The sequence below is a fragment of the Pipra filicauda genome, unplaced genomic scaffold (genome assembly GCF_003945595.2).
Source record: "Pipra filicauda isolate LSUMZ 115617 unplaced genomic scaffold, ASM394559v2 scaffold49_size4853605_pilon, whole genome shotgun sequence".
NCBI lineage: Eukaryota > Metazoa > Chordata > Aves > Passeriformes > Pipridae > Pipra > Pipra filicauda.
Genome location: NW_024104642.1, coordinates 3686817 through 3700280, shown reverse-complemented (window position 1 = coordinate 3700280; position 13464 = coordinate 3686817). Strand labels below are relative to the sequence as shown.

The 13464-nt window shown below is 46.5% G+C and overlaps 1 protein-coding gene across 1 annotated transcript in view; it reads right to left on the bottom strand.

The window, feature by feature from the left end:
- The window catches only part of LOC114000621 (glucose-fructose oxidoreductase domain-containing protein 1), a 71529-nt gene extending 59503 nt beyond the window's left edge, over nt 1–12026 (bottom strand). The window contains exon 1 of the mRNA XM_027745068.2: nt 11467–12026. Coding sequence (XP_027600869.1) covers nt 11467–11719 — 253 coding nt within the window. The 5' untranslated portion in view covers nt 11720–12026. The remainder of the gene's footprint in view (nt 1–11466) is intronic.
- Nucleotides 12027–13464: the final 1438 nt, after the last annotated feature.

The window sequence follows — 13464 nt, the reverse complement described above, 5'->3', positions numbered from 1 at the left end:
CAAACAACCACCACCACATTACCATCACAATTAAATTTATATGAAGAGCTGCAAGACAGCACTATAATCAAAGGCATAAATAAATCTGCTAGCTAGCATCAAATCTCTGAAGCAAACATATCAGCATTTATGAGACAGAAGTGAGATGGCTTGTGAACACAGACTTTCCTCATTTTAGGCATACAATGCATCAAAGTATTTTCTCCTAATGGGTAGGTGGTGGAGTCTGGATCCCTTTCCCCACCCACGACGTGGGGGAGCCCAGCTCTAGTTCCTTCTCCATCTGAAGAACCATTCCAACGTCTTGAGGGACGGGGAAAGGGGACTCCAGCGACAGGGTTTTTCAGGCCCTGAGCCTGGAGGGGAGAGGTGCCCTCCCCTCCCCCCAGCACCCACGTGGCTCCATGGCAGGCACAGAGACAGCACACCGGCGTGGAGAGGAGGCAAGAGAGAGTTTATTGTTGGGAAGGGGTTTATAAGGCTTTTAGGAGGGTCAAAGGGGAACCAATCACGAGTTCAGGGTCACACAGAAAAAACCATCAGGTAAAGGGTCAACAGCCAATAGGAAGGGGTTAAACAAAGGACCAATGGGACACCTCAGGACACCTTTCCCAGGACATTCCTGCATAGGAGATAACAGTTGCTGTGGGGGGTGTTGGGAAGAAGAAACACGTGTTTGCAAAGGGACCACAAAGAGCCAGTTTAAGACATGTTTAAACAAGTTTCTCATCAGATTCACTGCTACAGTGGAGTCCAGTAAAAATTATATCCAGAATTACATTTCAGGTTCATGGTTCTTTCAAGCTACGCCAAAAGTCAGACCATGTCCACATGCGCTCTGGCTAGTTTAGCAAAGGTGTCACCCCTGCAAACCAGGCATCTCATGACACAGATTTTGAAACAGAATTATTCAGTAACATGAATAATGCCTGTTAACCAAGGATTTAAAATTCAGGACACCTTCTCCTGTATTTGGATAACACTGTATCTACAAACTAGCCTCAGAGAGTAATGCTTAGCACTCTTATTTCTCTGCCTGAGAAATAAGTCTTTATGTCTTTATCAATGCATCTCATACTGTTTAACCACAAAGCATCTTTCCCAGCACGAAACCATCAAGTACCTTAAAGGCAAGTAGCAAGTCACAAGAGTTCTGCAAGCTCTGTCATGCTCATTTAGTGATATATTTTTGTAGGCTATGGCTAAGGTTTCTAAGCATCTGTACTCCCAATATTTTCTATCTTATTTTTTATTCCTGCAGACATGCTGCCATAACATGTTATAGAAGCACAACTATATCAAGCTTCAACCTGCACTTCAGGAAGTCTTCCATCATCCCCATATCACCATTGGCGAATCAGAGCTCAAATCAGTCCAGCAGTTTAACTACCTAGATAGCCTCATCTCCTCGGACGATAAGATTGACAGAGAGATAGACAACAGGTTAGCAAAGGCATATACAGCTTTCAGAAAACTCCATAAAAGAGTTTGGTGAAATAAACACCTGAAGAAAAGCACAAAGATCAGTGTTTACAGAGCCATTGTGCTCTCTACTCTTTTATATGGATCCAAATCATGGGTCATTTACCACCACCATCTGCAACTCCTAGAACGCTTCCATCAATGCTGTCTCCATACAATCCTAAACATCCACTGGTCAGATTATGTGACTAATACGTCTGTTCTAGAACAGGCAGCAGTTACAAGTATTGAGGCCATGTTGCTGAGAACACAGCTGCATTGGGCAAGACACGTCCCAAGGATGAAGGACCACCGCCTCCCTAAGATCTTGCTTTATGGTGAACTTGCCAGTGGCTGCTGCAAGAGAGGAGCCCCAAAGAGAAGATACAAGGACTCCCTGAAACATCATCTCAGCTTTGGCCATATTGATCTTCATCATTGGTCTACTCTGGCCTCCAATCAGGAGGTCTGGAGACATGCCATCTATAATGCTGTTGCTTCTTTTGAGAACGCACGCAGGGTCACTCTTGAGGAGAAAAGACAACGCAGAAAGAATCGTGTCTTGCCGATACCATCCAAGGAGTCTTTCTGCTGTGCCTTTTGCAACCGGATTTGTCTACCGCACATTGGCCTCTTTGCTTGTAGCAAATGTGGGTAGAGTCCTTCCCAAATCTTTGTGAAGCCTAGCCATGATGATGATATCGAGCTACAGAATTGCACAGATGTAGCTATAGCTTCGGCTTTTTTTATGAAGTGATACAAAAGCAATTTGCAAGCAAATTCCTTCTTACGTGAATTATTGTGCCTGACAGATATTCTCTGTAAAGAATCAGTGATTTTTGTCTTCAAGGAGACTACTGAAGTAAGCAAAGGTTTGCAGAACTGTGTCCCAAGACTCCCACTAATCATTCCCTAAACTGACAGAGATGCTTTTGCTAAGAGGACAAAGATTTGCAAGGCCAGGCTCCTCTCCCAGAGGCGCAGTTAGATTTTCTTTTGGGCCACAACATGTTTTCAGTAGTATCATCATAAATTTCAACTACTTCCTTTGATCCAGTAAAGCTTTATTTGCATTTACAGTGGTGCAAGCAGAATCAGAATCCAAGCTTTTACATACAACTTTTCAGGCACATTTCTGGAATTCATTTTAGCATGCACAAGCTATGTTTCAGATGTTCTCCCAGTTATTCTCTCTCCTTTCATATCCCCACATGAAACAGTAATAGTTGCATTGTCTTTTATGGGCTAAGGAAGTGAAGGAAGGGGAGGGACTTCCAGGAATTTTTAATTTATGTATTTTTCACCGTAATGCTGTTTTTATTTTTTTATACATACATGAAACTATATGTATGGACACCAAGAAAAAGAATTTGGAGGGCTCAGCCTAGCCCTTCGTTCCACATTTTTAAGCAACAGCACTCCAGCACAGCACGGATAATTACTATTTTATAGTTCTCTCTCCTTGCTTGACTCTATCTGAATTTTGAAAAGCTCTCTATATTAAGGCTTCTCATTAGCCATGTGAAGCCCTAGAAACAGTATTTAATTCAACCATGACCTCCCTTCTGGGCATTTCCTGGCAAAAAATGGCCAGATGGAAGAGCTGAAGACTGCCAAACATTCACTGCAAGGAAATGCCAAAGCAAGGGTCTTTATTGCTGATAAAAGCCATGGAAACATCAGAATGTAAAACAGAGTTGCTACCTTTTTTTCACCTCCATCTGCTTCACTAAAGCTGTGATTGCTGTTGTGATGGAATTGAAGGCACTGATTTTCACCCTGAGATTAAACTCTAGCACAGTAGCAAATGATAAAAGCAATTTTACTCCCTGTGTTACATCATTATGTTTATTCTTACATTACAATCAAGCAAGTTCCTCACACAGTGCTTTCATTTTCAGTGCCCTTCACCATGCTCATACTTAGAAGTTAGTCCTGATAAAAAGTAGCTTTCCTCACTAGCCCTGGCTGGACTGAAACAAAGGATGCTATGATCTCTTTCCAAAGGAGAAAAGGAGGAAAACTCTTGCCCTCCACAATTCCCTACAACTCCTACTATTTTGTGAGTCAAACCTGTGTATTAATAAGATCTGGTGTTTATGCTATCCTGGATGCCAGTTCCACCATCTGGAAGTTCTCTATAAGGCATCCACAGTGCTCAAGGACAATTCTGCTTACACTTGCCAGGTGTATGAGTCTTGTCTGCCACAGGTGGTCAGCACTGGCTGTGCACTGCACCAAGGCTCATCCTCCTCTGCTCTTCACCATCACATTTTTAGCACAGCCAGCTCCTGAAGAAGTCTTCAGACCTTTTGGAGACTTTTGCTGAAAGGTCTCCAAACTCATGGTGCCTCAAAAGGATTCCTCATAGTGTCCACAACAATTAACCACCTAAATGAGTATATCACACACCTTTATGCAGAGCACAGCTGTACCAACACATCTAGAGCTGGACTACACCAGCAACACAGATACATTTACACCAACTGAACACTCTAAAGAGATATGCAACTGACAACTTATGCCTGCATAGGAGCAGGAATAACCTGTACCAAATAGAGATGCCATTGTGCTGGTAGAACAGCGTTCATGCCAGGAGTCACACCAGCTGGACTTCTAATGGCCACACAGCAATTATTGCATTAAAGAAATCATACCCCTTGCTGTCACAATTATACTGGTACAAAAATCTATGCACAGATCCAGGCCTTAAATCAATTTAGGAAACCTACACAAGGGATTATTTCTCTTTAATAAGATAGCCATTTAAATGAGTTTGTTTAAATCAAGACTTAGGACCTGAAATATTTTTTTTGTAAGGAGTGTGGGTTTGTTACCTGCATTCATGCTGACCTTGCAAATTAAGTCACTGACTTTGACAGCTCAGTCTTACCAATTCAAAGTCTGTTACGTGAATAATAAACAAAAAGCAGTAGGATAAAGGCTTCTGCTTCAGTGGTTTGAGGAAACCAGAACAATTCTAAGCAACTCCAGATAACATTGTGGCAAACATATATTAACACTGAAGGGTGCTGTTGCATTGCAGCGGCCTGTGAAAAACACCCATCTTGGCCATCCTAGAAATTTAACTCCATTTTCATCCTCAGTGCTTTGCCACCACTGTTGCAATAGGCAAAATCTACTCCACGTACAAAGAAAAGGACACAATTTACCTGGTTCTCAAACAAAAGCTGACAGAACAACGTATTTAAATGCCTTGCAGAGTTTTTACCCTGTCTCCATCAGGGGCTGTGTTCAACTATCCATATCAGGAGTCATACAGCAAACCTCTGTCACATACTGTCAACCTCAGGCACGAGAGGACTTTAAGAAGAAAAAAAGAAACAAAAGAGAGACAGAAAAGAGGCAACAGTGGAAAGCTTGAAAATCTAGTCATTTTACTTGTCCAACACATTTTCCCTTCTCTGCATTTATCTACGTACTCTTCCCTAATTTATTATTTAATAATCTTCCAAAATATGGAACAACAGAAGCAGGATGCAATTCCCTTCTTTACCTATACCACTGAGCACTCAGCAACACAAGTCCCTAAAAACAAACAACAAGACAGAAAGTCACAGAGGAAAGGTCTGTTCAAGATGGATCAGACAGCTCAGTACCACAGCAAGTGTCACAGTGGCCACTGCCTGTCAAGAATGAAGGCACAAAGCTATTCAAGAAAGAATACTAATAAAACATCTGTCTTCTGCTGTTTCCCATGTTATAAGAGTGCAATAATTTACTCCAGAAGTTAAATAATTAAAATACCTAGCCTGGGCACAGCTCTAACAGTATAAACACACATTTTAGCAAGACCTTCTCTCATTTTCTCATAGAATAAAGCTATGCTACACATTTTCTGTTTGTGTAACAGTACTATAGCACAGTTGAGCCATTTTATAAAAAAAAAAAAGTTGCACAAGATGTTATCTATATGATATCCACTCTACCAACTGTGCCAGCAAGAGAAATACAAAAGGTGATCCTCACTAGCACCCCTGACTCATGTATTAAAAGAAAGTCAGATTTCTTTTCAAAGTATCATCTCTGACTATGGGCTCTGCCTAACAAAGCATGACAGATCAAATCAAACACTGGCAGAGGTCAGCACTGCTCTCATTTCCTTCACTACCACTGTGCCAAAGGTCCAAGCCCCTGGCAGCCAAGCAGATGGATGGAGGGTGTCTGTGCTCCAGCATCACATTTTGTCATTTAATTCACAGCGAGAAGTGGGCCTGCTGAGGGGGTGGGCAGCCATTTTTTTCAGCCAACCCACCTACAGGACACATCCTCTGACAGAGGATGGTAACTTCCTAAACTTGAGAGATGCTGCTTTCCACATCTCTACAGTGTCCACTTGACTGGGCACAAGACTAGACCTGCAGCCATCCTGAGGAGGTTCAGAGTGTCCCACTTCAACTGCCCACACTGCTCTGGAGACAGCACTTTGGGATCCCAGAGGCCAAGCACATTGTTTAAAAACAATACAGAGGAAACTGCAGCAACACAAACTGACCTGACTGGACACAGGATCACAGTGGTGATCTTCATGCCTAACACTGTTTGATACAACCACTCCAATTGCAACTAGTTGTTCCTTAACGTAGGCAAATTTGGGTACGTCATCATGGCATAAGCTCAGTGCCCCAGTATCCTAACTCTGGTCCATACTAGGCTCCCAACATGCCCTACCACTGCAATAGCAGAACTGGTGGTTACTTTCAGACAGAAGAGGAAAACTGGGAAAAATTAAAACACATCTTTGATTTGAAGGCCAGAAAGGTCTGTTGATTTTTTTATCATTATTTGTTTGTTTTTAAACTTGAACAGTGGTCTTTAACTGTCTTAGAGAGCACATCCACTATATCTCTCTATAAGTTTTACAGGAATAATACCAGAATTAAAGGTCTGCAGAACTGAAAGAAAAAGGTCAATGGAAGAGCTAGGTGCCATTTTCTGTGGTACCGTCATCACTCAAGTAGGAAGACAAAATGCAGCTGATTGCCAGCAGAGTCTTTGAACTGACTTTCTAATAAATGTAAAAAAAAGGCATCATAGCCTTTGCTAGCTCTGCTGATTAAAGACAGACAGCACTTCATCTGACTTCTTTTGCAATAAGATGACCATAATTCACATTTAATATGCTGCAAAGTCATCTGCCTTCCAAGTGAAGGAGCATGTTCTGCTGAAAGTCACTGCTGTTAGGTCAAATTTAAACTCAATATTACAGGACAGAAATTACATTGTTATTAATAATATATAATCATGATAATGTTTTCCTTTAATAGAGCATCTCTTCCCAAAGGATTCTAATGTTTTATAAACTCTGGACCAAGTTTTACCCACTGCTACAACCCTAACCTCTGCCTGATTTGCATGGGTGCAGAGGTATGTAGAAATTAATTAGAGATTGCATCAGATCTGTAAATTACTTCACTGCAGCTTGATGTTCCTCCCACTTCAGGGGTAGATCCAGCAATAACATTGCCAGTACTTTAATAAGAAGTTCTCACAAACATATTCTGGACAGCAGGCCTATAATGCATGCCTGTGTGTTGCCAGTGCTTCCTGGGAAGGGGCGGGAAGGTAAGCATCTGAGCAGTACTATTTATGTTCATCTCTAAATAAAGATGCTCCCTCATGACCGTGATCAAGTATAGAATAAACACCAATGAGCAAAAAAATTTAAGTGCTCCGTAAGAGGAGCAACTTCTGGAGGGCTGCAAAAGTCGTACTCTGTATAGTCCTCAGGCAGAACAGACTCCTACCATGCACTACCACAACACAAACATTTTAAAAAGTAGTATTATCTAGACATGGCTGCAAACACGTGCAGTGAATATTCAGCACACAGCTCAGTGTTTCTGCCCTTAACTTAGGATGAAAGAGTAAGTAAAACCACTGTAAACAGAATTAAGGGTAACATCTCCAGATACGCTTTAAAAACATCTGGTACTTGACTCTTCCCTAAAGCACTTCCCCAGAAACACTTATCTGAACCTCAGGAATAAGTTCTCTTTAGCCAAGTTGATCTGACCCAAGAAACAACAGGACCAGACACGTAGAAATATCTGTACCTTCAAGATGAAATGCCACCAAGGCCTTCTCAGCACCACATGCAGTAAATCACTTCACCTGATGTGGCAGCTGTTTAGTCACACAGGGCAACAGTTTCAGTCAGGATCTGAAGAATGTCATATTTAATTGACTAAGGAGGAGGGATTACACTGGGAACAGTCATGTTGACAGTTTTGAACTGGATGGAGGGTCGTATCATATTGCCTGTACTAGCAACCCTTCTGATGCTGAGCACAAGTAGGCACTCTGGTGACATATTTTGACCCTGTATGCAAACACATCTCCCATGTCTGATCAGGCTTGGGATATGACCGAATTGCCAATGCACGCGGGCAGGGGAAAAGTGGACCACTTCTAGCGAACGTGCCAAATTTTTCAGTACACTGAGAAGGGAAAACAACCGTTTTTAACAGTAGGACTGTTCTCTATGCTTACCTAAACATTCAGCCGTTGATCTTTCTTGACCACCAAACAAGCAAGTCAGTCAGGACATGAGTTTTGTATTATTCTACAGGGAACAAATACAAAGCAATAAAAAAAAAGAGCTCCTAAGTGAGCAGGACAGACCAGAGGCAGGAAAGGGACAGAGTCAATCAGAGACATTTTGTATATGCAAACAAGGAATTTGTTTCCTTTCATACAGAAGTGACAGAGGCCATCAGCGTATTTCACATAAAATGGCACTGGTTTTATTCGTGCTTTTGGTCATTGTTCAAATCAGCCTGATTTCCAACTCTCTCTTGAACTCAGTCTGTTCTAGAGACTTGCCCAACACTGGTCTCACTCCTAACAAAGCTACCATACAGAGTCAGACCCAGCTCAGGAACCTGTTTCTAACAATCACGATCAGCAGAGGCTTAAAGGAAAAGTTAACAGGGCAGGCTTATAGCTTTATTTCTCCCATTTTCTCCCCTCAACAGCTGCCAGGAAGCCACAGTTTGGGGACTTCCTCAGCTGGGGCATGTATTCACACATCTGTTTCAACAGCGGTTGTTGGGCCACCTTGCCAAAAACACATTTCAAGCAGCAATACATCCACATGTCAGGCGTATCAGTGAAAACAAAACAACCAAGTCCTTCCCACTGAGTGGCCCAAGTTAAACACAGCTGCAGAGACACCTGTTTCACTCCACCTTTACCTCCAGAGTCCGCATCAGAAATAGGCCAGAGTGGACTTAACATGCTGCAAATTCACAGTGTAAACACAGCGCTAGATGGGTGATGGAAACACCACCAACTGCTTCCTCGGGCTTTTACTTTTTAGTAAATTGAAACCTCACCAAATGAGCGCACAGCTTTGGGCAACAAGACAATTTAAATTAAAACACAGGTACAAAAGACAAGTTGGTCCCCGTCTCTTCCCAGGCAAGATATGCATCCTGTCATAGGGAAGCCAGACGTGCATGTATTAACAAGTAACTCGAGTCTTCCTCAACCTTTTCTACTGCAATGCAGGGCATCATGTATAGACCTCCTGAAGCCTCTATCTATGGGTAAAATGTCTGGAATCACCATTTATGTCCCATCACTAGCTGGTACATAATATTTCTCACGTGAAATTTCAAGAGTAAGTAATGCTTTTCCATCTTCCGCTTTGCTCAGTCTATACAACATTGTCCCTGCTTACCAGTGGCTTCTGAACCCCCCACTTGATGAACTGTACCCCCTCCTTCAAACCAAAAAATAAAGCAAAATAAACACTCCCCGGCACAGCAGTTCCCAAGCCATGAACCACAAGCAGGATCAGGAGATGGAGCTGCCAGCAGGGAGATATTCCTCTCAACAGTTTGGGAACCACTGCTCTAGGTCCCTGTTTGCACCTCTATGCAAGAACTTTCTAAGTTACAGATACAATACATATATTAAAAAAAAATTACCTCTGAAATGACTGGGAGAAGAGTTATTTATTTTCTAAGATATATTTCTGTAAATAATCCTTTAAGTAATACACTAAAAAAAAATTGTCACATGTTGCACATTATCACCTTGTAACCTGTTCAATCCCTGTTTAATGACCATGCCATGCATTTTTACACAAACTTTGTTATCCCTGCAAGATAAAAATAATGACCACTGAAGAAGGGAATAAAACTCTATTGACTAGAGGTGAAAGAGAATCTTTAATGGTGCTGTACCAATAAACAGTGAGAAAATACCTTTTTTCCTGCTCCAGTCTGTTGTTAGCAAATTACATCAGCGAGTTATCAGTAACATCTCAGCTACATAGATTCATAAAATCATTCATAAATTCAGCTCATGTTTGGGAACAGATTTTTTTTTCTTCTTTAGCTGCAAATATTCAGAGAAGGACAAAACATATTATTACTTTATTATGCTAGCCATGTGTGTCTGGCCCTCTGAGAAAAAGCACACCAATTGTATTTCTTTATTATTTCAGAAATTTTGTTCTACCAGATGCCTTTGTTCTGCCTGAAACCTCATGGGACTCTACCTCTGAGAGCACAGGCAAGCTGGGTCACTTCCATGAGCAACACCTGCAGGAAAGAGTGTCACAGGAAAACTGACACAATTGTCACCAAATTATTGTGTGTCAAACATGAAACCTTGATACTGTCCTTTACATAAGTTTTTTGGTATATGTATTCCTACATTACAAATTCATCTGCACATCATTCTGGCAAGTAAGTCGGGCTTCTGATGCAAGTGCTGTACCTTCAGGAAAAAGTCTAAAGTACAATATAAAAGAAAAGCAAATGTTCTGACTCAAAGACAAGCATTTCCGAGTACAGAAAGTAACACTGAGCAAAGCTTCCAGACAAATGCCTACACTGTACTTGAGGCAGGATTTTTTCTTTAGGCACTGCCTTAATTTCCCTAATTGCTTAATTTTAAAGGTTGAAAACACTAGCTGGCTGCGATATTAGCAGCATTTGAATAGTGACTAATTCTAATGAGTATGCTAGTAGCAATGTAACACTACGACACGCTACACACATTTATGAGGCCGAAAGCGATAGCAATCAGCCCACATAGCTGCAGCCCCAGAGCCAAACCAGCCACCCTGGCTCGTTAACCTCCACGCTCTCTGCAGCGACGACGACTCGCAGCATTTTCCTCTCATTCTCACCCTTTCCCACCTATAATTCTAGGGACAAAATAAGACTTCTTTAATCCGAAGGGTGCTCCCACTAAAACCCATGGTAGAGCCAGCGTCCGAGGAGCATGGATCACGAAGCTGGCTGGAAGAGTAAAGCCAGGACTTGCGCTCACACAAGAGAAAGCGAGATGCGGCCCGCTTTGGCACGCCTGAAACCAGAGACGCTCACCACAGTGCATGCCTACTTTTTCAGTCCCTCCTTCCCTTTGTACGTGAGCTTCGTTAAGCCTCGGCTGTAACAGCGTTTCCTCTGCTGTCACCGCTTCCTGCCTCCCCCCTGGTTCCCAGCTGGGGTCCCGGGGACGGGGGCAGCGCCGGCACTCCCGACCCCCCCAGCAGCGCGGGTGTCCCCACGGCGGGAGCGATGCTCGGCTCCCCGCTCCCCTGCCAGGGGCGGATGGAAACCGCCGGCCAAACGCGGGCGGGATGGTTATTTTCTCCCTTTTTTACCGCGACTTTCTCCACGACACGGATGACACCTGCTCCCTCCTCCCACTGCCCGGGGTGTCAGGCCCGGCCCTGCCCCGGCTTGCCCGAGCATCCTGGAAGGGCGGGTGCCCGCTGCCAGGGACCACGCCGGCGGGGACCGGGGGTGCGGGATGTCACACCGAGCTGCCGCAGCGCCATCGCCCGCGCCCCGCCGGTCCTCGGCCTGCCCCTCTCCAGAGACACGGGGAAGGAAGAAGGGAAAGGAGAGCAAAGCAAAGGGAAAACTCCCCGCTGAGGTGGGGCGCAATTCCATTCAGCCCGAGGCGAGCGCGAACCCCGAGCCCGAGGCGGGGTCGCCCCTCCGGTCCCCCCGCACTCACCCAGGGTCTTGACGGCGACCTGCCGGGTGAGCGGCGGCGGCAGGTTGACGCAGACCAAGTCGACGTCCTGGTGCAGCAGCACCTCGTCGATGCGGCTGGTGTAGAAGGGGACGCTCATCTCCTTGGCCAGCTCCTCCGCCTCCTCGGGCGTGCGGCCCCACAGCGCCTTCACGGCGAAGCCCTCCGCCTTCAGCAGCGGCACGATCACCCGCGCCGTCAGCCCGGTGCCGAACACCCCCACCCCGGGCAGCATGGCGGCGGCGAGGCGGGCGGCACGGCACGGCGAGGCGAGCCGCTCTCTCCTTCTCTCAGCAGGGAGAGGGAGGCAGCCCCCGCTGGATATCGCCGCTGCCGCCGCCGGGGCCAGGACCGGCCGCCCCTCGCCTCAGCAGCGCCTCGGCCGCCGGCTGCCCCGCCATGCCCGCACCATCACACACACGCCCCCGCGGAGGCGCCGGCGCTGCCCTCCCCTCAGCGGACGCGGGGGCGACCGCCCTTCCCCGGGCGGCGGCGCGGGCTCAGCGCCTCTCCTCTGCCATGTTCGCCGGCGCCCGCTCGCCGCCGGGAGGGCGGTGCGTCGCTGTCACCTCCCGGGTGTTCCTGCACCGCCCGCACCGCCCCCGCCGCACCATTGGCGGCCGCTCGCCCCGGCACCGCCCCGACGGCGGCACCGGCGCCGCGGGGCGCCCCCTGGGAGCCGCCGGCCCGCCCGCCCCGCAGCACTGGGGTGCAGGAGGGGTGCGGTGCAGGTGCGGTCCCGAGGCACCGTGGGGTTGGCCGTCCGCCCGGCGGGTGGGTGTCGGGGCACCTCCGGAGACATATCCCGCCCCGCCTCTTCACCCACGGCAGAACCGCTGAAGGGCCGTGGTGATGGGGAGTCAGGGAGTCACGCCCCGGTAAAGGCACGGGATTGCTGGGAGAGCCACGGCGGCAGACCGGCGTAAACTGATCGTGTGCGTCGCCCCGCGGTCCGTCTCCCTCTGAGACAGTTCTCCGGAGCGGAGATTGTCCCAGAGCACGAGGGGAGCTGCACCGAGCCCTGGCACCTGCCGGGCGCGGGGTCGGACTCCGGCTCCTACCATGCCCATGCTACTCGCCTGGGACTCCCAGCCGATATGTCCACCACCCATCCCATCCCAGACTGTTGATCATTCATTTCCCTCACAAATATCACGCCTCTGCATCTTTACATTGGTTCTTTTTTTTCTTCTTTCTTTTTTTTTTTCCCCAGTAAAGCATCGGTATGAGAATCCCCTTCTCCATGGGTCTACTTACACAGTCCAAAAAACCATGGATTTGCTAAGGCGGCTTAGGAAGCTTTAGCTACTGCTGCCCAGCCCATGGCATTTGTCCACGGTCTCTGGAAGCCTGGCAGAAGCCCAGACAGAGCACCAAACAGCCCAGGCACAGAAAGTTACATTTACTGTGGGCAGGAATCCTGCCTCCTTTGCAGACCTGGTGCTGTGCTCTAGGTCTGTCTCAGGAACGCCTGGTTTGCTGAAGGCATGTCAGGGATTTCATCAGCAGGTGCGTAGCATGCAACTTATAGAATCAGAATGGCTTTTGTTGGAAAGGATCTTAAAGATCATCTAGTTCCAACCCCTCTGCTGTCAGCAGGGACACCTTCCACTAGACCAGTTTGCTCAAAGCCCCATTCAACCTAGCCTTGAACACTTCCAGGGATGGGACATCCACAGCTTCTCTGGGCAACCTGTTCCAGTGCCTCACCACCCTCACAGTAAAGAATTTCTTCCTAATATCTAATCTAAGCCCACCTATCACCATATGCCCTTGTAAAAACTCCCTTTCCAGAAGAACAAACCTTCCAGAACCACTGCAGTGCCCCGTGCCAGATCCTGCTCATTCCACCTTTGCCCTGTCTGGGCTGAATGCTGGTCCTCCAGAGCTGCGCTCCTGCCAACCTGGAGGCTGCCAGATGGGCCCAAGAGTGGCCAAGGACTGCAGTGCCCATTGGTCCCACACAGGTCTGTGCAGAGC